This window comes from Peromyscus eremicus, chromosome 3, assembly GCF_949786415.1.
Source record: "Peromyscus eremicus chromosome 3, PerEre_H2_v1, whole genome shotgun sequence".
Taxonomy (NCBI): Eukaryota; Metazoa; Chordata; class Mammalia; order Rodentia; family Cricetidae; genus Peromyscus; species Peromyscus eremicus.
Window position 1 is genome coordinate 124,451,707 of NC_081418.1, and position 24,284 is coordinate 124,475,990.

Here is a 24,284-nt window from a genome sequence, read left to right on the forward strand (position 1 = left end):
AAGAAAATGAGTATTTTAACTACGATACTATGTTAACTAAGTTACTATGTTTTGATAGCATTTCATTTTGAGCTTTTTCTTAGAGCATAAGCTATATCTTAACCAAGTGCCTAGCTGACAGTCACCTTTGACAACTCTGTAACTGATGGCCGAATGGGCAGTTCTACCTCAGACATATAATACTTGATGAGGTCTTAACCCTGTCTCTCCAAAAACTGATAACTGGAGATAGACAGTGCACAAATCTCCCGAGACTGACAATTCCAGAGATTTTTGGACTGACATCTGAGATACTCAGCACTGTGAAAGTGGAGGCAGATGAGTCAGGAGTTCAAGGCCAACCTTGGCTACACCACACTTTTTTTTTTTTTTTTTTTCCCCGAGACAGGGTTTCTCTGTGTAGCTTTGCGCCTTTCCTGGATCTCACTCTCTAGACCAGGCTGGCCTCGAACTCACAAAGATCTGCCTGCCTCTGCCTCCCGAGTGCTGGGATTAAAGGGGTGCGCCACCACCGCCCGGCATACACCACACTTTTTAAAGATTTTTTTTAATTATATGTATATGTGTGTTCTGCAAATGAGTATGTACATGGGCGAATGCAGGTATCATTGGAGTCCAGAAAAGTGCATTGGATCCCTTTGGAGCTAGAGTTACAGGATGTTATAAACCAAACTACATGGGTGCTGGGAACTGAACTCAGGTTCTTTGCAAGGACAGTATGCCCTCTTAACTGCTGAGCCATGACTCCAGCCTGGATACAAGCTTGAAGCCAGTCTGGGATACATAAGACCATGTCTCAAAAAACAAACAAAAAAAAAAGTTTGTTTTACACAAGAATTACAACTGTGAGACCGAGAAAGTGATATGCAAGCTGAGCATTAGGACCATGTTTAGGTGTTAGCTGAGTGATGGTGCATGCCTGTAAACCCTGCATTCAGGAGGCTGAAGCAGGAAGACAGAAAGTTGAAGGCTACCATCTGGGCCATATAGTGGGTTTCAAGCTAACCTAGACTATAGAGTGAGGATAGAGAGAAAAAAAATATACACACGCACAGAGAGATTGTTAGTGATATAAATAGCCTTGCGGTTATTTTCCTTAAAGAAAAAGAAAAATACTGATCTGTTAGAAACAAATAATTATGTACTCACAAATGAAATAATGGCTGATATTTGCTTTAAAATAATTCCGTAGAACAAACAAAATGAACAATAGCAACAAAACGTAAGTAAAATAATTCCCCGGACAGGGGAGAACTGAGCAGGAGACTGGCATATGTTGATTAATGATGGAAGCAGGCAATAGAACATTGAAGGGAGATTATTCTAATTATCTACATTTTTGCAAACATTTGAAATGTCTTTTTTTTTTTTTTAAGGGTGTAGTCCAGGCTGGTCTCAAACTCGTGGTCCTCCTGCCTTATCCTCTGTCGTTTGCCTACTGGCAAGAGCTGGAAAATCCTTTTAAAGAAAAAAAGAATAAGGTAGTTTTCAAACACTTTCCTCAATAAAATAGGATGATGATAGACCGCGCTATATTCGCCGGGACGTCTAGAGGCGCAGTGGAAGACAAGTGCCCTGGAAACGCTGTTTGAATACTTGCAGCTTTTGCCATTCAGGCAGCCAGCACCAAGTGGGGCCTCGGTTGGTTCTTTTCTCTCTCCCCTGCTTCTTTTCAGAGTGGTTCCCGCCGCCCCCCCTCTGGTAGCCGCAATGGTTTAGCCCGGCTTCCCCCGGGGAAACCCCTTGGGCGGAGCGCGGCCCCCGCCATGAGACCACTTGGATCCCTCCGCGTCAGGGGTGGGCCGGGGAACCTGTGGGCCGGGCACAAACCTGGGCTCTGATTGGCCGTGGCCGGAGTAAACATCCGGAGAGGTGGGGCGGGGCCGGAAGTGGAAGAAGAAGGCGGCGGCTGAGGCGGTTCAGGAGGTTTTTAGAGCCGGAGTCCGATCCTCAGGTGCCATGGGCCCGGTGAAGGAGCCCTGAGGGGACGCGAGGTTGGGCATGGCGGGCGCTCGGGCCGCCGCCGCCGCTTCGGCGGGGTCCACCTCCTCTTCGGGCAACCCGCCGCCTCAGGAGCCGGGGCTTGGGGAGCTGCTGGAGGAATTCTCCCGGACTCAGTACCGGGCCAAGGACGGCGGCGGGACGAGCGGCTCTAAGGTGAGCCCCAGAGGTGCAGCGACCTGGAACTGGTCCCGGGCCCGAGTTACTGAGGGGAGACTGCGGTCAGGGATGGGAGGAGAGCGGGAAGGGGACCTCCCTGGGGGGAGGTACAGGGGAGAGACTCATCCAGGATGTGGACTCGGAGAGTAAGGGTCCGGCCTAACACCTAAGAGGAGGACCAGGGCTCTTTTTTTTTGGGGGGGGGGTTTTGCTTTAGACAAGGGGTTTGGAGGTCAAGGGTCGGACCTGCGGGCCAGGTGCAAAGGTTAGACAGTATGAAATACTGCTACCCTTCATGAGCCTAGGAGGGGTTGCCAACAGTTAAAAACAAAAAAACCTCTAAAATCAAAGGAAAAATGGGGAAGAGATTCCTCTAGACCAGAGATCAGAGTAGGAGCCTGGAGTAGTGGGGCATTATGGAGCCCGGAGAGCAGCTGAGTGCGTCGCCTCCTTATAAGGTGCCAGCATGATTTAGGCCCTTCTCTTTCCTTTCCTGTAGAGCAAGAAAACAACCCACACTCCCTTTCTGTTCCTTTTATCAGAAAGAAGTCTCTGTCGTCCCCCCATCCCCGGAATTTCCCTTTGTTCTAATTACCAGGTGTTGAAAGCTTCTGGTCTGACTGAGGCATACTCACCTCAGCACACTGGTAGACCCTACCCCTTCTCATTCCATTGTGCCCGCTTTAGCATTTCCTTTACTCATTGGGGTTTGTCTATCCTGGACCATAAACTGGTTTGGCTCCAGAGGTTCTCTAGGGGCTGGGACATGCTGTAGGTGGCATCTTCTATTAGTCTCGGAGGTAACCTAGGAAAGACCAGTAATGATGGGGTATTATCACTCCAGATAACCAAGTACCTTTCAGATTATAATTGGCATCATTTGGGGTACGACTTAAGCACAAAGATTTCTTGGTCCTAGATTCTCTTAAATCACCACTTCTGGGGGTTAGATACTAGAATTTGTAATGTGTGTTTGTTCAGATAGGTCTTAAGTTTGTTATGTATCCAAAACCAAGTTGTGCACTCCTGATCCTCCTGTCTCCACTTCCTGAGTGTTGGGTTACAGGTGTGCACCTTTTTGTTTGGTTTATGTGATGCTGGAGATTGAACACAGGTTTTTATGCATGGCAGACAAGCACTCTACCAGCTGAGATACATCACTAATCTTGTCTGTTTTGAGACATGGTTTTTCTCTGTGGCCCTGGCTTGGCCTCAAACCATTATGTATCCCAGGATGGCTTGTAACTAATGATCCTCCTGCCTTGGCCTCCCAAGTACTGCTTACAGGTGTGAGCCATCACACCTGACTTCAAGGAGACGCTTTTGAGTGGTTTCAAGAGGTACATAATTTTGACGGATCCCACCTCCCTCTTAACGTCTCTGAAGATTAGAGTTTTACAAGTTAAACCTTAAGTTTCACACAGCTGGTCCTAATAGTGCTTCAGACCTCATGGTGTCTTGCAAAGTTGTTGTGTTACAGGTTGTAAGCTTTTCTTCTAGTGGGCTTTTCTCTGAACTGTGAACAAAAGGAGTAATTTTAGAGGGAGCCTTGCCTTCAGTTTTATAAGCAGATGGTATGGAAGGAGGCAGCTGTCTGCAGCTTTTATTTTGCTGACTAGAGCTGCTTTATTTTTGTAGGAGTTGTTGAGACATGGTCTTGATATATATATATATATATATATATATATATATATATATATATATATATATATATAAAATCATAGACTGGCTTTGAATTCAGCATCCTCCTGCCTCAGCATCCCATGTACTAGGATTACAAGTGTGCCCCACCATGCCTGGCTGACAAGAGCTTGCAATATTAGCTTGGGGCTGTAGAACAGGAAAGCGAAAGCATCTAGTGTCAAACAGATTCTCTTAATGTTATTATAGTAACCTAAAGCAAGAGTTATTGTTGCTTTGTTTTTTGAGACAAAGTCTCACTATGTAGCCCAGCTTGGCCTTGAATTCTTAACCCTCCTGCTTCAGCCTTCCAAGTGCTGGTATAACAGGCATGTGCCACTACATCTAAAAAGAATTCTTACATCTTATGAATGGTAGACTCTCTCCAGTGTTGACTACACACTGTGTGTGTGTGTGTGTGTGTGTGTGTGTGTGTGTGTGTGTGTGCCTACCCGTGTATGTTTTGTTGCTATTTAAGACAGGGTTTCTTTGTGTAGCTTTGGCTGTCTTGGGACTCGTTGTGTAGACCAGGCTGGCCTTGAACTCAGAGATCCGTCTGCCTCTACGTCCCAAGTGCTGGGGTTAAAGGCGTGTGCCACCACCGCCAGGCTGACTACACACAGTCTTACATGCTCTGTGGATTAATGTGGATGATGGGTTTAGGTACCTTTCTGAAGCATACAACATGAGTTAATATAGTAGGGTCTATGGCCCAGCATCATGTTTCTTCCCAACTTGTCACTTCCAGTGGCCTCTTTGTATCATGGGCCATTTAATTCTCATGACCTCAGAACCCAAGAATCTTCTTTATGCTCAAGTCTCCTTCTCTGTGCAGGTTGAACGCATTGAGAAGAGGTGTTTGGAGCTATTTGGCCGAGACTACTGTTTCAGCGTGATTCCAAATGTGAATGGTGATATCTGCGGCCACTACCCCCGCCACATCGTATTCCTGGAGTATGAGAGTTCTGAGAAAGAGAAAGACACGTGAGCATCCTGAGACCATAGTGTGCATGTCTGTTAGACCAGGGTCAGGAAACTGGGCAGGGCTTGCTCGCTTTCCCAGGTGGTATTGAGTTACTGGCATCTTTATTTACTTACGAGTTTGAGTTTTATTGGCAGGGTAGTGCAGCATAGCATGAGAAGTGAAGAGTCAAAGCCCTGGATTTCTTTTACTCCTGTTTGACTTTATGACCTGAGACAACTGACATAATACTTCACTTCTCTGAAACAACCTCAGTGCCATCTTTGTCTTTAGTAGGTATGGTTAGAAGGAATGATGACATATCAAGGTAGACTATTTTATTGATAAAGGGTATCACGTAGCCTGAATTGGCCATGAGCTTATTGTGTAGCCAAAGAAATAATCTTTAACTTCTGATCCTCCACCACCTAACTGCTGGCATTATAGGCTTATGCCACCATGCCCAGCTTTCAAAAACGGCTTACGAGTGTTTGCCATGTGTCTCTCTTAACAACCTAAGGTCTAAGTCACACTGCTTGAGTTAACATCCTGATTGTCCATTTTCTGACTGTGTAACTAACCCTAGGCAAGTTATTCATCCTTTGTCCTTAGTTTTTCATTGGTAATTCTCAGCTTCATCATAATTAAGGCTTGCAAGGACTAATTAAAATCCTAGAAAAGTGGCTAGTGCAGTCCCTGATGATAAATGGTGCTAATACAAACCTGATGTGTTTGTTGTAAGAGTTAAAAATGAAAAGGTCTTACACAGATTTGAATGCTTTACGTAGAGTAACAGTTCACAGCAGAGGAGACTTGAAGCACCTGATAACAGGACTCTCTCATTAGGTAATCAATAAAGGGTAGTGGTTCTGTGGCACAGTAGTGAGACTCCATGCTTGCTTCTAGTTTTCCACCTCAGTTCCCTGCTTGCTGTTTATCTTAAGGAAGTTCCAAGAGCTGCTATGTCATCTTGGCCCTTTGATGTGTAGGCTCCTGTTGCTCAAAGCAAAGCCATTTGTCTAAGACCTTGGGAGAAGCATGGACTGTAGGGATCCAGAGCCAGTGGGTCAAAAAATCACAACATACCAAGATGCCTAAGTAATTTGTGTGTGTGGTAAGTGTTCAGAAGTGCTACTGTAGGCAAGCTGGGGGGTGGTTAATCCTCCCTGCTGTGTGTTTGAGAGGACTTCATGATGGAGAGCCTGTGCAGCAGGGTTTGGGAGGATGAGTTGTGTTTCCCCAAAGTTCTTAAGGACAACTTCTGAATAGGCCTTTCCTTTCTTTCCCTGCATTTTCCTTCCTCTTTCCTTGCCCTTCCTTCCCTTCACCCCTTTCTCCCTTCCTTCTCTCGCCTTTCCTGTTTTGTTTGCTTTGAGACAGGTTTCACGTTGTAGTCCTAGCTGCTCTTTATCTCAGCCCTCTGCCTCAGCCTCCCAAGTGTTGGGATTACAGGTGTGAGCCTCCATGCTTCACTCGTTGTAGCATCTTGATCGTCACCAAGGAGAGGGGACTTTTGGGACATGCGAGGATGTTAGTGCTTTTCATCAATAACACCTGCACACAAATGAAGAGTACAGATTCTAGGATCCCCTCTTGGGCCTTCTAGATCAGTTTCCACATTCTGCATTCTCAGAGCTCCCTAGATGCCTTATTATTCTGTAGCCAGGATGTGGGGAGAGATGGTTTACAAGCAGAGGAGTTTTACAATGAAGCCTTTGGCTGGGCGGTGGTGGCGCACGCGTTTAATCCCAGCAGAGGCAGGCAGATCTCTGTGAGTTTGAGGCCAGCCTGTTCTACAGAGCGAGATCCAGGACAGGCTCCAAAGCTACATAGAGAAACCTGGTGGTGGTGGTGGTGGTGGGGGGGCTTTGTTTTCCTCCCATGGGAAGGGGTGTCTAGGAGTTCCCATCTCTTGATGCCCTTGAAAAATTACTCTCATATGAAGACCCCAGAACTGGTATCTCATTCTCCCTGGGCATCTCTAGGTCTGAAGAGCTGTGCTTTTTTACAGTGCCTTTCATAGTTCTTTCCTTCCTAACTTCTAAGGGTCGGGAAACTTAGCCTCTTATAGTCCTTTAAGCTGGTCAGTAAGTCTGCATCTGTCTCTCACATGCCCTCTCTGTCTCTTTACTATCAACATTGTCATCTATATAACCAAGACTGGCCTGGAACTCACAAACCTTCCATCGCCCTAATAGTAGAGTAGAAGTACCCACCACCATGCCTTGCCCGAATTTCTGTTGTGAACAGCTCTCTCTTTCTCTTCTGCCCTTTCCTACTCCTGTCAGTGCTGTCTGGCACTTCACCTCTGTCCTCTCGTAGCATTCAGATGTTAAGCTTAGCTCAACACTTCAGCTTTGTGAGTGAGCCACCAAGGAATCTTTTTACTGCAGGATCTGATTCACTATCTCAGAGGTGGGACAGGATTCAGCATTCTCTAATAAGCTCTCAGGTATGGTTGGTTGGTTGTTCTGAAAGAGACATGTTCAGTGCTTATTTGTTCTAGCATTAAAGAGAAGAATCTCCAGGGGCTGATAGGGGTGAATTGTTAGTACTTGTTTTTAGCATAGATGAAGCCCCATGAGTTCAATCCCTAGCACTATGTAAACTGGCCATTGTGGTGCATGCTTGTAATCCCGGGGCTTTGGAGGTGGAGGCAAGGGTAATCAGAAGTTTAAGGTCAAGGGTCAGGACTGGTGAGACGGTTCACTGGGTAAAGGGTCTTGCTGCTAAGCCTGAGGACCTGAGTCTTATTCCCAGAACCTACATGGTAGCAGGAGAGAACTGACTCCATCGTTCTTGGCTACAAGGTAAGTCTGAAAGAAGCCTTGACTATATGAGATCCTGTCTTGAGGGGGTAAGAGGGATGATATTTCTTGATTGCCTACTGATTGTAATGTGTTAGGATTTCACACACCGGCTTATTTAAGTCCTGGAATCATCTATGAAAAATACAGTATCCCATTCTACAGAGGAAAAAGTTGAAGCACAGAGAGGTGATTTCCCTTTACCCAAGAGCCACTCAGTAAGCAGAATGATTCCCCTCTGTCCACCTGTCTACTCTTTCTTTACTGCCACCTTGTCAATGAGGTCTCACTTTCCAGGAAAAAAACACCTAGAAGTGTTACTGGTATTTGGTTTTGGTACTGTGTGTGTTTGGGGGGGGGGGGGGGCCTAAGATCAAACCCAGGGCCTTGAACAATTTTTTAAATTGTGTTCGTGGGAATATGCACGGACATGCAGGTGCCAGTGAAGGCCAGAGACATTCAGGCCCTGCCAGAGCTGGAGTTTCCATGTGGTTGGGAATTAGGATGGATGTTGGGAACTGAACTTAGGTCCTCTGGAAGGGCAGTACATGCTTAGTCATGGATCCATCTTTGCAGCCCCCTTTTTTCTTTTTGAGATGGGATCTTGGCTAAGCTGTTCAGGCTGATCTTGATCTCAGAATCCTGTTACATAGTTGGAATTACAAGCATACGTTCAAGTGCCTGTTTTAGAGTTTGTCGTTACTTTTCATTTCTTGCATGGGCAGTACATTATATTGAAGTGACTTTCCGTTGACAGTGACTATTTGTTGAAGGGAAGAGTTGGAATATAATTGGATAGCAAGAAATATGACTATATGCTTCTTAAGTACTAATGTGACACTAAAGAGACTGAGTTAAGCGTGGTATAACTAGATTCAGGAAGTGGCTTGGTCTAGTTAATGAACTGTGGGGCGTTTACCCAACCACCCCCACAGTTCCCCAGAGTTTTCTTGAGTGGGAGCAGCAGGAAATATTAGATAGAAGGATTTATTGCGGAGAATATCGCGGAGATAAACAGATAGAAAATAAAGGATAGCCTCGAGAGGGCCTGGAACCTATTCCAACGGGCCCCGACTGTCTCTGCCCCAGGGTATTTATAGAGATGACAAGGGGTGGAGCAAAAGACCTCCTCCCCCAGCACAGCCAAGTGCAGACCATCCCAGACACCTGCACTCAGGCCCGTGGTCTAATCATCCTCTATGAGGACCTGCTGGGTAAAGCCACGAAAGCCACGAGGAACTCGAGAACGGGCTCCCACAATGAACCTCCCCAATTTTGCTCACCCTTTGTCCAGGAAGGCCAGAGGGTTTTTTCTGAATGTCTGCTGAGCTGCCTCTGTATGGTGGACCCCAAGAATCCAGTAGGTGAAGTCCCATTTGTGAAATCCTCATCCTCCAGCTTGGTGGGTGTTTTAAGCAATGGCAGTCTACAAAGAGCCTGAGTTCTTCAGGGAAAGTATAGGTGAGGTAGCAGGGAGTAGTGGGTAAAACTGGACTCCAGCTGGGATTACTGGTTCACTGTGGAGGCTGAGACAGGACTGCTTTGAGTTCCAGACCAGCTTGGGGCAGTGTGAGATGGCTGAGCAGATAAAAGAGCACTTCTTGTACAGTCCTGACAACCTGAATTCAATCCTTTGAACCCATGTCCAAAAGCCGGATGTGGGGACTTAATGTCTGTAATCCTAGAGCTCCTACAGCAAGATAGGAAGTGAAGACAGTTGACCCAAACTCCGTTCTGTAGCATAGCAGCAGAGATAACAAGACCCTTCCTTAAGAACAAGGGTTAGGCCGGGCGGTGGTGGCGCACGCCTTTAATCCCAGCACTCGGGAGGCAGAGCCAGGCGGATCTCTGTGAGTTCGAGGCCAGCCTGGGCTACCAAGTGAGTTCCAGGAAAGGCGCAAAACTACACAGAGAAACCCTGCCTCGAAAAACCGGAAAAAAAAAAAAAAGAACAAGGGTTAGGAAAGAACCACCTCCTCCAAATTATCCTCTGACCTCCACGCACCATGTGTGCCTGCATGTTCATACTCATTCTTCCTCTTCCTCCTCCTTTCCTCCCTCTAGCCCCCACAAATAAACAGTCCTTTACAAGGATTAAACACACACAACAGCAATTTAAAAAAAACAAAAAACAAAACAAAACAAAACAGAAAATACCGTTACCACATCAGTTCTGACAAGAAGTGTTCCTAACCCTGTACAGCATTCCTAAACTAGGCTGGTGTTCTCCCATAAACCCAGTCTTCCTGCCTCAGCCTCGAGTAATAACGATTGTGGTCATGTATTACCACATCATGCTTTGAAAATAGTTTTGTGAACAAATGATATTCATGAAGACTAAAAACCAGTTAAATAAACACCAATTAAATAATACCAAAGGAAGGGGCTAGAGATTTAGCTCAGAGATAGGCCCTGGGTTCAATCTCCAACAGCAAATAAATAGCAAAGGAAATTTCATCACGTGATTGTAGACCTAAGTGTGTAAGCATACAGTGTTCATTCAGGTATGGTCATATGCCAGACACTTAATTCACTGGCACGTGATAGTGAGATAGAAACAGGAACTAGTGAGAAAGCAGAAACGGAACTGGTTCTTTGACTAGCAGCCAGGCAGCTAGCCATGATTTAGCCTAATAGGAAATAAATGTCCTTATACTTAGAACTCAGAATCCAGGCATAATCCCAGTCCTTGGTAGCTTGAGGCCAGCCTGGGGTACATAGTGAGACTCTGTCTTGCTAGCAGCAACAAAGCAATCAGCTCAGAGCCCTGAGTTCAGCGGTAAATGCTAGTGCTGTCTCTGTGGTGGTGTGTGTGTGTGTGTGTGTGTGTTGGAGGGGTGTTTTTATGAGACCGAGTCTCAAACTATTTAGCACAGGCTGGCCTAGAACTCTTCCTTCAGCCTTCTGTGTTGGCCTCTGGGATAATTTGCTGAATGCAAGAACTTAACCTGAGAGAATCAGATGGAAGGTTTTTGTATATTTGGATTTTGAGACAGAATGTTACATAGCCCAGGTTGGCCTTGAATTGTATATAGAGTCAAGATGACCTTGAATTCCTGACCTTCCTTCCTCTACCTCCTAAGTACTAGGGTTACAAGTGTATACTACCAAATCCAGTTCTGATTTTCTGACCAAAAAAAAAAAAGTGTGAGTGTAGTATATGGGTGTGGTGTAGGTACAAGTGGGGGTGGTGGGGCGCATGTACCTGTGCCCAAGCATGAAGGCCAGAGAACACTGTGTGTTTTCTATCGCATTCTGCCTTATTCCTTTGAAGAAAGGTCTCTCCCTGAAGGAAAGTTCTCATTTTCCAGCTAGGCTGGTAGCCAGCAAGCCCTATCAATCCCCCTGCCCTGCCCCCAATAATACTGGTGTTACAGTGGCACATAAGATCATGCCCAGCTTGTTAGGGTGTGAGAATCCAAGCTTAAGCCCTCAAAGCTGTGCTGTAAGTGCTTTTAACCACTAGACAGTCTCTCCACCAATCTGCTTTTCTGTTTGTTTTTTGAGATAGGGTCTGATAATTTATCCCAGGCTGGCTGTAAACTCAGTGTGGATAAGGCTGACTTTGAACTCCTGGTTCACCTGCCTCTGTTTCCCTTATTCTGGGATTAGGTCCAGAGGGGCCTGCTGGGATCTAGCTGAGAGGTCCGTGCAGCAGCGAGTGCTAACAAGGCTGAGAGAAGGGTGTGGTGACCAGGTAGGTGGGAGGCCGGGCACTGCAGCCGAGCTGTGTGCTCTCCTTGATAGTCCTAGAATTTTGTGATGCACTTGTCTTGGACTAAGTGCCTTTACATATCATAGAGAAACTGAGTCAGGGAGAGCAGCAGCACCCAGCTTCTCAGCTGCAGGATTTGCTGGTGAGTCGGTGCCATCCTGTCTGTGGGTACTTGGTTGAAAAAGGCACCCTAGCTGCATTAACAAAATTTGTATCCTAAATCTGACGTCCCAGAAAGATATACCATGGGGGTGTTAGTCTTCTTAAACCTCTTTGGTTCTTTCGTTTTTCCACAGAGCAAATGTTGATTAAATGGAAGTGAGAAGACCAGTAAGAGGGAGAGGGGCTCCATAGGTGTGCTGCACTCCACCCCGTCGGTTTGTTTCTCACGATCACTAAACTAGCTTTTGTTGGAAGACACATTTCTCCTCCCCCACCTTTAGGTTCTGGGAATTGAAGCTAGGGCCTCACACATGGTGGGCAAATGCCATACCACAAAGCTGTATTTTTACATTTTATTAACTGCTGTGTGTGTGTGTGATGTGGGAGGTGGAGCATTCATGTACAGGTCACAGGCAAGCTTTTAGGGGCCAGTTCTCTCCTCCCTGTGTATATGGGGTCTTTGGATTGGACTCAGGTAGTCAGGCTCACGTGGCAAGAACTTTTACCTGCAGAACCATCTCACTAGCCCCTGTCATTTGAAGACTGACTGTTACTAAATTTTGGAGGCTGACCTTGACCTCACTGAAGCTCAGAACTTGGATTTGTGATCAATCCCCCAGCTTTGCCCACCCCTCCCCCGAAACTCCCCATGAAGTAACTGAAATCTCAAGTGTGTGCTTCTAGGCCTGGCATATGACTTTGTAAGATATATTTTAATATATTCTTAGAAATTTTCATAGATGTATACAATGTATTTTAATTGCCCTGCTTCTCCCCATCTCCAACTCTTCCAGACCATGTCCCTATCCCACCTCCCAACCTCATTGCCTTTTGAAAATTGTTTTGACTTTGGGCTGGAGAGATGGCTCAGAGGTTAAGAGCACTGGCTGCTCTTCCAGAGGTCCTGATTTCAATTCCCAGCAACCATATGGTGGTTCACAACCATCTATAATGAGGTCTGGTGCCCTCTTCTGGCGTACAGGCAAACATGCAGACAGAACGCTGTAAAATAAATGTTAAGAAAAAATAAACAACTTCCTGTAAAATAAATAAATAAATAAATAAATAAATAAAGGAACAGAGTTGATTATGTGTGTATATATATATAAAAAATTGTCTTGGGGGCTGGAGAGATGGCTTAGCGGTTAAGAGCACTGGCTGCTTTTCCACAGGTCCTGAGTTCAATTCCCAGCAACCACATGGTGGCTCACAACCATCTGTAATGAGATCTGGCACCCTCTTCTGGCCTGTAGGTACACATGCAGACAGAAAACTGTATACCTAATAAATAAATAAATCTTTAAAAAAAATGGTTTTGACTTCAATTTCCGATGCTTCCACTGGATAGTAATTACAGTCTCGAGCCATGGTTTAGGGGCAGGAGCCTTTATACATTTTCCTACAAATTGAGTAGTAGGAGAGCCAGGCATAGCGTTGCATACCTTTAACTCCTGCACTTGGGAAGTGGAGGTGGGAGGAGGCTCAGGAGTTGGAGGCCAGCCTGGACTATGAGACCCTGTCTCCCATGGAAGTCAGCTAGGTGGTGTTTTGTTTTGTTTTTCGGTTTTTGTTTTGTTTTGTTTGTGTGCATGTGTTTTGTGCTTTCTTTTTTGTTGTTTGTTTTGAAATAGCCTCCCTACATAGGTCATGTAGGTCCCTATATTGGCCTCTTAACTTGCTGTGTGGTCCAGCCTGGCCTCAAGCTTACAATCTTCCTGCTTCCTCCTGAGAGCTAGAAATATAGTTAAGTGCCACCATAGCCCAGTTTGTTTTCAAAACAGCTATGCTTGATTTTTTGGTGTTACTTTTTTTTTTTTTTTTTTTTTCCTGTTTGGGGAGGAGTTGAGACAGGGTTTCTGTATTACCCTGGCTGCCCTGTAACTCCCCCTGTAGACCAAGCTAGCCTCAAACTCAGAGCTCCACCTGCCTCTGCCTCCCAAGTGCTGAGATTAAAGGCATGTGCCACCACCCGGCAGGCTTGTTTTATTTGTTTGTTTGTTTAAAAGACAGGGGCTTTGTTGACCTTGAACTCAAACTATGTAGATCAGGCTGTCTTTGAACTTGTGGCCATCTTCTTGCCCTTGCCTCCTGAATGCTGAGATGTATATGACCAGCCTCAGACTATACTTGTATTATCTGCATTCCTATTAGAGTTACTTAAAAAGGAACCACAGGACTGGAGAGATGGCTCAGTGGTTAAGAGTACTGGCTGCTTGTCCAGAGGTCCTGAGTTCAATTCCTAGCAACCACATTGGTTGCTCACAACCATCTGTAATGAGATCTGGTGCCCTCTTCTGGCCTGCAGGCATACTTGCAGGCAGAATACTATATGCATAATATATAAATCTAAAGAAAATCTTCAAAAAAAAAAAAAAAAGGAACCACAGATCCATGAGTGTCACTAATCTACCCTTCTTGAAACACTGTTCAAGTCCATGTGCTCTGAGGAGCTGTGTAGTAACAGGAGGATCATCTGAAGGATCAGCATGTGGAGGGGACTGAGCTTTCTGTAAGGCTGGCCCAAAAGCCCAAAGAAGGAAGACCTTTGCCTTCCTTCCAAGTGGTCACTCTATAGCTCTGTCCCGCCTCTTGTTTCTCTTGGTGTGTGATGTATGTATGTGAATGTTTGTATGTGCATGGAAGTGTCTGTGGAGGCAAAGGTCTTTCCATTTCACATACCACCTTATATTTTGAGGCAGGGTCTCTCACTAAGCCTGACACTTACCAGGTAGCCTGGTTGGCTAGTGAGCTCCTGTGCACTCACTCAGACACCAGTGCTGTTTCTTTTTTTAGGAGCTGTTGTAGCTTACTGGAGCTCATTTCTTTTTGTTGTGGGTTTTTCTTATTAATTTATTTTTATTTATGTGTATTGGTGTTTTGCCTGCATATGTCTGTATGAGGGTGTCAAGTCCCTTGGAATTGAAGTTACAGTTGTGAGCTGCCATGTGGGTGCTGGGAATTAAACCCAAGTCCTCTGGAAGAGCAATCAGTGTTTTTAACTGCTAGCCATCTCCAGCCCCCATTTGTTTGGTTTTGATTGGAGGCTTTTTGTGTGTGCTTTTGCTGGGGAAGGAAGGGGTTTGTGTTTTGAGGCAATATCTTTTGTGGCTCAGACTGGCCTGAACTCTCTACGTAGCCCTGGCTAGCTTTTGAACTTAAAGCAGTTCTCCTGCCTCAGCCCTGTGCATGACTTTATTGTTTCATTGAAAAGACTCTCTGAAATCAGGGTGACTTGGGTTTTTTTTTTTTTTTTTTTTTTTAAGATTTATTTATTTATTACGTATACAGCATGTTTGCCTGCAGGCCAGAAGAGGGCATCATTACAGATGGTTGTGAGCCACCATGTGGTTGCTGGGAATTGAACTCAGGACCTCTGGAAGAGCAGTCAGTGCTCTTAACCTCTGAGCCATCTCTCCAGCCCATGACTTGGATTTTAATACTTATAATTAACAGATATTTTTTCCCTGAAAAACTCAATATATCAGCGATATGAAATTTAGAAATAATAAATCATTTGCTAAATTTTCAATGACTAAAACTTGGCATGGTGAGGCATGTCTATGATCACAGCACTTGGGAGGCTGAGCTAAGAGGCTTGCTACAAATTCAAGGCTAGCTTAGGCTACATAGTTTAAGGCTAGCCTGGGCTACAGTGAATTAAAGGTCTGCCTCAGCTATGTAGTAAGAACTTGTCTCAAAAACAGAATTCCAGAGTCTTAGACATGTGTAGGTGTCCTTTGCATCTTAGTGAACAGACACCTGTGTGAGCGCCCATCCAGAAGCCCAGCTAACCCGCCTCTTCTGCCTGTGTGTTAGGTTCCAGAGCACTGTGCAGGTGAGCAAGCTGCAAGACCTCATCCACCGCAGCAAGATGGCCAGGTGCAGAGGACGGTTTGTCTGCCCAGTGATCCTGTTCAAAGGCAAGGTAAGGCCCACCCACAGCCTCAGTTGCTGTCTCCTGTCCTTGGGGCACTGACTTCATGTAAAATGAGAGCCTTTTTATTCTCTAACAGCCAAAGGCAGGAGAGTTGGTTGTTGGACACTTGGCACTGTGGAAAACAGGCCAGAGAAATAGACCACGTCTGACTGAAAGAGGATTTTCAGATAGGGAAGGGATGTAGCACCAGAGCCTCTCTACTCCATGCTATAGAGCTAGACTGTCAGGTCAGATCCAGGCACTTACTGCCTGCATGTGACTTCAGTATTCTACAAGCCTACATCATTGGTTTACAGAGTACATTAAATCAGATAATACTCTACTGTTTGTTCCTTCTTTCAGTCATGTGATTAGCCATCCTGTAAAGCAGACAAAAGTCCCGATCCTTGCAGTTGATATGCTCAGCAGGACTATTAGGGTAGTTTCATAATGTGATCTCATTTTACCTGTCTTACTGTCTTTTGGTTCAGAGTGGCTAAGTACTTGATCAGGTTTACACAGCAAGAGAACTAGGATTTGAAGCAGGCATGGCGGTGCACACTTGTAATCCCAATACTTGGAAGGGAGAGGCAGGAGAATGAAGGAGTTCAGGGTCAGCCTGGGCTCCATAAGCCCTGTGTCTTACACAGAAGAATTAGAAGTACATTCATCCTGCCCTCTGATGTGGACTTAAGAATGCATCAGTGTGGGGGCGTTGACATAATTTCAGCTCTGAGCTGAAGCAAAGACCTGGTTGGAGCTTTGTCATTTGGGAAATACCAAGCAACTCCTGATGCTCTCGTTCTTTTTTTTTTTTTTTTGGTTTTTTTTTTGTTTTGTTTTGTTTTTTCGAGACAGGGTTTCTCTGTGTAGCTTTGCGCCTTTCCTGGAACTCACTTGGTAGCCCAGGCTGGCCTCGAACTCACAGAGATCCGCCTGCCTCTGCCTCCCGAGTGCTGGGATTAAAGGCGTGCACCACCACCGCCCGGCTTCTCTCTCGTTCTTAAAGACCGGGTTTTGCTCAGTAGCCCAGGCTCTCCTTAAACTGGTAGCATTCCTTCTGCCTCACCCTCCCTGATTTCTGGGGTACTCTTTAAGCTTCCATCAGAGCTCATCCCCTGCCTCCTCCCCAGGACCATTTTTAGCTTCATGACTAATGAATGTGGCAGGTTGAAATTTAACAGGTAAGACTTTTCAGACCTATCAATGGATTGTGAAACACTAACAAGTAAATTCCCTCTACTTGTCAGGTCTATGAAGCAAGGAGGAAGAAAACTAAAAGCAATCCTCTACCTCAGCCTCCTAAGTGTTGAGACTACAGGCCTGAGCCACCAAGTTTGGCATTTATTTAATGTCTATGAATGTGTGGCCTCTGTGTGCACACAAGTGCTTGGAAGCTAGAGGTCACCATTCTCTCGATCCCTTTTCACCTGCTTTTTTGAGTCGATCTCTCTCATAAACTGGAGTCCCCGTTCATGGTGCTTCCTAGCCAGTCAGCTCTAGCCATGTGCTATCTTCACCTCCTAGCTCTAGGATGTACGCTGCCACACCTGGCTTTTTCTGTGAGTGCTGGGGATCCCCACTCGAGTTCTCACAGTTGCACAACAAGCGCTTTCCCAGCTGCTTTTACTTTGAGACAAGATCTCACTTTGTAGCCCAGACTGGCCTTAACCCCCATCCTCCAGTATCCAACTCCAAAGATGGAGATTCCCAAAGATTTCAAGTGTATGCTACCATACCCAACAGCTGACAGTTTAATCTGATTTTTGGATGTTGTTAAACCCAGAAAGTGTTAGGTAGCCCCCATCATAGTTCATTCTGCTTAGATCAGCAGGAAATTCAGCCCTAGCCCTTATCCATGGGCTTCTGGGACAGAGTCTACAAGCAAGGACTGACATAAAGATGCTACCCTGAAGCAGTAGTGGTCCACTGGCAGGGTCCTGGGAGACTGTAAGGTATTGCTTGGAGCTCAGACACAGGGGAAAGCAGATAATGCAAACAGGCCACATCTCCAGGAACGCACCCAGCTTGTCTCCAGGTGATAACCCAGCTGCTTATGTTTTGCATGCTCTCTCCCCCAGCAAGAGCCAGACAGTTGACCTAGTGGTTCCCATCTGCACCCATTTCATGCAGCAGCCAACTATTTACTTCTGTTACCTTATAGGAAGATGAGGACCCTACAGTAGACAGTATTTTGTAATCTTTCAGAAACCCACTTTATCCTGCCAGATTGTGTCACACATTCAGAAAGTAACTTTAATTGCTCTGTCATCTTACATCTTCCCTTTTCTCTTAATGCAGTGGGGCAGTTCTCCCAGCCTTCAGTCAGACTAGATTGGCTTGCTTCCATGTCACTAAACATCTCCCATCCCCACAAAACACTACTGGATTTCAACACACTATTTAAAGCAGTCTTAAAATTAAATAATGAAGGTCATAGGCCAGCAGGATGGCTCAGTGGGTAAAGGTGCCCGCTGTAGAAGCCTGGCAGCAACCTGAGTTTGGTCTTCGAACTCTCACCAAGGTGGGTGGAGAGAACTAACTGAACAAAGTTGTCCTCTGATACACACTGTGCGTGAGTGCCCACAAACACACACATCCTGCAGATGTGCACATACAGTCTTGTTAAAGAAAGGTACTGTTGCTTGGGCTTTAAAATTCCAGTTCTAAAGTGATCCCTTTTGTGATGAAGAAAGTACAAGAATATTTAAGCAAGGGGGTGGGGATTTAGTTTAGTGGCAGAGCACTATCCTAGCATATTCAAGGTCCTGGCTTCATCTCTCATAGCCCTTTTAATAGCTATTATATTTTCTTGATAATTTGGAGGTTTGTTTGGTTTTTTGAGACTGGGTCTCTATGTAGTCCCACCTGTCTTCGAACTTGCTATGTAGACCAGGCTGACTTTGAACTCAGATCCGCCTGCCTGGGTCTCTATGTAGTCCCACCTGTCTTCAAACTTGCTATGTAGACCAGGCTGACTTTGAACTCAGATCCGCCTGCCTGTACCTCCTAAGTGTTGGGATTAAAGGCGTGCACCACCTCACTGAACATTTTTTTTTTTTAAATTGAGATAGTCTCATGAACCCCAGGCAGGCCTCAGACCCACTATGTGCTGGCCTTGAATTTCTGATGCCTCTGCTCTTAAGTGCTGAGATTATAGCCACATATCATCAAAACGGTTTCAATGATTTCTTCTTAAAAATTAAGATCACAAGTATTTCTCTTCTAATTTCTTCCCTCAGTATAAAAGTTGCCCTCTGATAAAAAGTTCCAAATTAATAAGTAATAGGCTGTTGGAGGTATGTGAGCTTGGGCCAATTCCTAATCTGACCCTTACTGTATGGCTGTTCACATCCCTTAACCTCCCTGGGCCAGTTTTCTTTCTTCATCCATGAAATAGAGTGGTCATCCCTGCTGCCTGCCATGCTTGCCTTATGGCCTTATGAGAGTTCAGTGAGAAGATGGTGTCACTTGTCAGTACTATGCCCAGTACCTGATATTTATGTACATCCACTAAGTCTTACTCATCATTGAAAGTAACACTGGTACCTGGAGTTTAGGAGAGAGACAGACTCCTTTGGTAGAGTCTGTAGGCTAATAAGCTCTAGGCATCCTTCAGACTGACTGTGGTGATCTGAAGACCACTAGGCATTCCTTAAGCTCTGCATGCTTCAGAAACCATCTGACCCAAAAATGCTATTTGTCTCCCAGCACATTTGCAGGTCGGCCACACTGGCTGGATGGGGAGAGCTGTATGGACGCTCTGGATACAACTATTTTTTCTCAGGTGACTATTGAACAGCCTTTTGTGGGTCTAAGAGTGGAAACCTAGTGGGAGGGACTAGTCCTGCTACAGCCACAGTGGTGTGAGGAGGTGTGATGAAGCAGGGCAGAGATAAGGGCACTCCACTCAGCAGAAACCAGGGATTCACTTCAGAGATAGAGCAGACTGCTGCTACACAGATGGGCATGTGATTCTGATGGAGACATGAGGGCTGAACCTGGGGTAGGGGCAGGTTGGTGCTACCTGCACTTGGCCCTGCAAGGAAGGAAGCTGATGAGAACACCTCTGGGTAGAGCCCATGCTACCAGCCTCAGTGCTGACAGACTGGTTTCTCTGGCAGGGGGAACAGATGATACCTGGGCAGATGTGGATGATGTCACGGAGGAGGACTGTGTTCTTCGGTTAGTGCGGTCACTATGGGTAGGAGTTTGGGTTGGGATGGGTGTTTGGTTGGTGGCAGCTATGCTTTTCTGGCAGTGGGTACTCATCTCTGGTCTGGATAAGTGGATTGGCTCTTTGCCCCTGTCTTCCAACGATATATCCTCAAAATAGCACTGTTGAAGTCCACCCAGTAGCTTCAGCAAAACACTGTTGGATACCTGAGCAGTTGACAGCCAGGATCACAACACATGATGACCTCAGGGTTCTTGTGCTGCAAGTCTAAAGTCAGCCCTACGTGTCTCTTTGTTTAGAGCCCTCTACGGTGGCAGTATGCAGCTGGTCTGCTAAGTATGAACCTTCCAGGTGTGCTGTGTGACAGGGTTGGGATAAAGTCCTCATGTAGCCACTGTATCCCACAATTGCATTGAGTCACACACACTCTTCTTTTTTCCTTCTTTGGTGGGTGTGTTTGGGGGTGGGGGCAGCATTTGAGATGGTTTCATAAAATCACAATGGCTGGCTTTGTTTTTTGGCGTTTTGAGACAAGGTCTTGTGTAGTCCAACATGGCTTTGAACGTCTGTGTAGCCAAGGATGACCTTGAATTCTTGGTCCTGTCACCATTTCCCAAGCTCTAGGATTATAGACATGCAGCACTGAACTGAATTCCTTTAAAAGGAAAAAATGGGCTGGTTCACACTCTACCCCTTTCAAATGGTTTTTAATGAACAAGCCTACAAATCTCCTTTGTGTGGTTGCTACCACATGGAAAGTCTTTAGCTGGTATCCAGCATCTCTGGAATGCACATGAGCCCTCTAGTAAGATCAGCAGCTCAAATTGTGGCTCAGGTACTTTGCTATGCCCAAGTCCTGCAATTGGCATGGAAAGCACTAGCTCTGGCTTATGCTCAAAAATGTTTGGCTTCCCTTGAGGTCAGGTGACTTCTGCCTTGGCCAGGTCATCTACAGCATACAGTTCTCAGGGAGGCAACTGACTGCTGGCAGTGACCAAGAAGCAGGCATTAAAAACACATTGCAGTGACTGTTTACTCTTTCTGCTGGGCCATATCTGCATGGCTGAACAGAAAGTAGCCTCAGAATTTTAAGGCTTTGTTTGTTTGTTTGTAATATTCCTCCTTGCTTTAAAGGCCTAATAAGTAGAAGGAATTTACTTTCCTAGTATTTTACAATAAGTTGGTCAAATAACCCTAAAAAGTCTTTATCTGTTGAAGAATTTCAGTCTGTTATATTTGTAAGGCATATGGCTAAAAATGGTCCTAAATGGAAGGAAAAGAGAGAGGTTGAGATGAACTCTTAATGGAAGCTTAAAGAGCCTGAGCCACCAGCCCGATGCCTTTTAGAACTGAGATTATCTTGAGTCTTCTGGCTTAATGTCAAGCAGTGCAGAAAGCCCTTTCCCACTCTGGCTGCAAATTGCTCTTCTTTGAAACATGTCCCAAGATAGGGATAATCTCTTAGAAAGTCACCTTCCCTACCCCTCCCTCTGACTTCTGGAGAATCGAACACAGGTTTTCATCCATACTTCCTAAAATAGCTCCCTACCCCATATGCTCTGAGTCAACATGGATCTCAACCCCTTTCTCTGACTATTTATTTCAGAAGTGGTGACACACACCTTTTTGATAAGGTGAGAGGCTATGATATCAGGCTGCTTCGATACCTATCAGTCAAGTACATCTGTGACCTGATGGTGGAGAACAAGAAGGTGAAGTTTGGCATGAAGTGAGTACAGGACATCTGGCAGGAAGCAGGCTCAGGCTGAGTGTCCACAATGTGCAGGGCTGGCCCACAGTGCATGGCCGTTCTGGCATGGTGGGCTGGTGTGAGGGCTGTCTGTGTGCAGCCTCTCACTGCATTTTGAAACAGTCCTGATGTGCCTTCATACACACGTATGTGCTAGTGCTCATGGAGGCCAAAGATTTACATCAGATACGTTCCCCAGTCATTCTCCTGACTTTTCAAGACAGTCTTTCACTAAGCCTGAGGCTGACCAGTTCAGCTGGCCTTGTTGGCTAGAAAGCCAACGGATCTCCTATCTCTGCTTTCACAGCACTGTGATTACAGGTGTTTGCAGCCAGTTACAGCTTTTTCCATAGATGCTGGGGATCTGAACTCCAGTCCTCATGCAGGCGTAGCAAGTACTTTCCCAGCTAAGCCATCTTCCTGGCCTCGGTTATTTTTTGTATTTTTTTAGGGGGGGGTGTTATTTTGCTTTTTGTTTGTTATTTTACTTTATTTTGCTCTTTATATTTTTGAGATAGTGTCTTGAAATATGCCCCAAGCTGGCCTTGAACTCACTATGTAGCCTACACTGGCCCTAAATTTGTGAGGATCCTCCAGGCTCTGCCTCCCAAATCCTGGGATGACAAGTGTGCAACTACTCTGCTACATGTTCCCATGTTTAGGAGTGGCCTTTGGAGGTAGAGAAGTCCTTCCTACTGTCCGACTGTCCCACCCTCAGGACCAAGAGTGGATGTGCCTCATGCCTCCATGGAGCTGATGATATGGAAGTTATCCTCCAACCCTGGGTACTGGCTGAGGCCTGCTGCTTTGTTAGAGTGAAAAAGACCTCTTATTTGAGTTGTTGAAGTGGGCACAGGGAAGAGTTCTTCATTGGTTGCTGCTGAGGGTGTCATTCCTAAGTCTGAAGGACAGCTTTTTAGCAGAAAGTTCATTGTAAGAAATTGTAACACTCATTTGGGAAACTGTCTTTGTGTGTGTGTGTACTGGAGTGCCGTAACACAGTGTGTCCCTGTCTTGTAGTGTAACCTCCTCTGAGAAAGTGGACAAAGCCCAGCGCTATGCAGACTTCACTCTCCTCTCTGTCCCATATCCAGGTAGGAGGCCAGGGTCAAACCTTCTGTGCCTAGGTGTCCTGGGAGCTGTTTGGGAGGACTGTATCAGGCGTCATTGGACACTGGGGCCCCAGGTCACAGCAGTCATACTTGAGGATCAGGTAGGATCGTTTCTCCAGGGAGTGGTAGTCAGGGGTGGGACCTGGTCTTGGTATTCATAAGCCAAAACCTCAAGAAAGTTACTTCTGTGAGCTTCAGGTTCCCTCAGGTATCATTTAGGACTTGGAAAAGTTTGTCATAAAGGACTAGATCTTGCATATCCATATGGCCTATGCACGTAAGAGGAAATGACATGTTCATACACAGCCATCATTCATGCTGCTTTGGCCCATATGGTGTGTATCTTCTCGTGTGTGTCAAGAGCTATTTGTGGATATCACCCCAGACAATGCCATTAGTGGGGCAGAAAAGCAAAACGTGCTCTGTCATCAGTAATTGTATAGTGACCTCCCAATATTGCAGGACACTTTGGTATCCACAGAGCCACTTTGCATCTCTGCCACACAGTCATCTGTCTGTGGCCAGGCTGTGTTCTCACACTGGAAACTGGAGCTGTGTAGTACTCTAGTTCCCCACCATCCCTGCCTGGTCACTGAACATCAGTGCCAGGCTTTGTCAGTCACAGCAAGGAGTGTCCTCCCTCCTTGAAAACTCTCCCACCTCTCACTGACTTCTTTCAGTTTGGGCTTGGACTTGACTTCCTAGTCTAAGCACCACATAGCCAAGAGCAAGAGCAGGCTACAATAGCCTCTTGCCGGGCGGTGGTGGCGCATGCCTTTAATCCCAGCACTAGGGAGGCAGAGCCAGGCGGATCTCTGTGAGTTCAAGGCCAGCCTGGGCTACCAAGTGAGTTCCAGGAAAGGCGCAAAGCTACACAGAGAAACCCTGTCTCCAAAAAAAAAAAAAAATACAATAGCCTCTCATAGAACTGCAAGTTCAGCTAGCTCCTTATGAGAGATGTCTTCATCAGACAAGCTGATGATCCACTCTTGATCTGGCATCCTCCGTGTCCTCCATGCAGTCTCATGACACTCTCTTCTGCTAGCTTTGTGTTTGGTGCCCTGGAGGACTAGGAGCCCTGGAACCAGCCCCTCAACTTTTCTGAGCATCATTTTCATCCTTCATAACATAGGAATGAATAATGACACTTGTTTCAGAATAAAGTGAGAGACCCTGCCCTAATAGACTGTAAATTACAGTTCTAATGAGGAGTTGTGGGAAGAAAAGCTCTGGAAACCTTCTCTTAAAACCTTGCCTAAGCCGGGCGGTGGTGGCGCATGCCTTTAATCCCAACACTCGGGAGGCAGAGCCAGGCGGATCTCTGTGAGTTCGAGGCCAGCCTGGTCTACAAAGTGAGTTCTAGGAAAGGCACAAAACTACACAGAGAAACCCTGTCTCGAGAAAAAAAAAAACAAAAACCCTTGCCTAAGAGCAACTTTGGGCTAATGTAGGTTACAAAGATGCCACTGGGCTTGACAATGCTGTATCCACACACTGTGGCAAAGGTTTCTTGTTCTGGAAGCATCCATTCCTCACTTGATGCCCTTGTGTTCTGTGCTAGAGCCATCAGTGGCTCTGCAGATGCTTCAGACCTAGTATCCTCCTCCCAGGAGAGGCCACTAGGGAGCCACAGCCTCAGCTACTCCATGTGATATGATGTGCTCTTTGAGGAGCAGGCATCCATATGCTTGTTTATATCTGAGTTCCAAAAGGGCATAGCTAGGAAAAGTGGTCATGCTACAAGTGTTAGTACCATTGCTTCATTCCAATAGCAGTGGTGCAGGGTCTCTTTGTAGTTTGGCAACTTACCACAGATTCCTCAAATATTAACATCCTTGTTAACC

The 24,284-nt window shown here is 45.9% G+C and overlaps 1 protein-coding gene across 4 annotated transcripts in view; it reads left to right on the forward strand.

Moving 5' to 3' along the window:
* The first annotated feature begins 1,884 nt into the window (after positions 1 to 1,884).
* The window catches only part of Mtmr14 (myotubularin related protein 14), a 46,828-nt gene continuing 24,428 nt past the window's right edge, over positions 1,885 to 24,284 (forward strand). For 3 of the 4 annotated variants that reach the window (XM_059258343.1, XM_059258344.1, XM_059258345.1), the window contains exons 1-7: positions 1,885 to 2,157; positions 4,676 to 4,824; positions 15,302 to 15,410; positions 19,113 to 19,188; positions 19,526 to 19,586; positions 21,185 to 21,307; positions 22,349 to 22,422. In XM_059258343.1, the coding sequence (XP_059114326.1) occupies positions 2,002 to 2,157; positions 4,676 to 4,824; positions 15,302 to 15,410; positions 19,113 to 19,188; positions 19,526 to 19,586; positions 21,185 to 21,307; positions 22,349 to 22,422 (748 nt within the window). In that variant the 5' untranslated portion in view covers positions 1,885 to 2,001. Of the gene's footprint in view, positions 2,158 to 4,675; positions 4,825 to 15,301; positions 15,411 to 19,112; positions 19,189 to 19,525; positions 19,587 to 21,184; positions 21,308 to 22,348; positions 22,423 to 24,284 lie in introns of those variants that run through there. The other variant, XM_059258346.1, reaches the window with a different exon arrangement.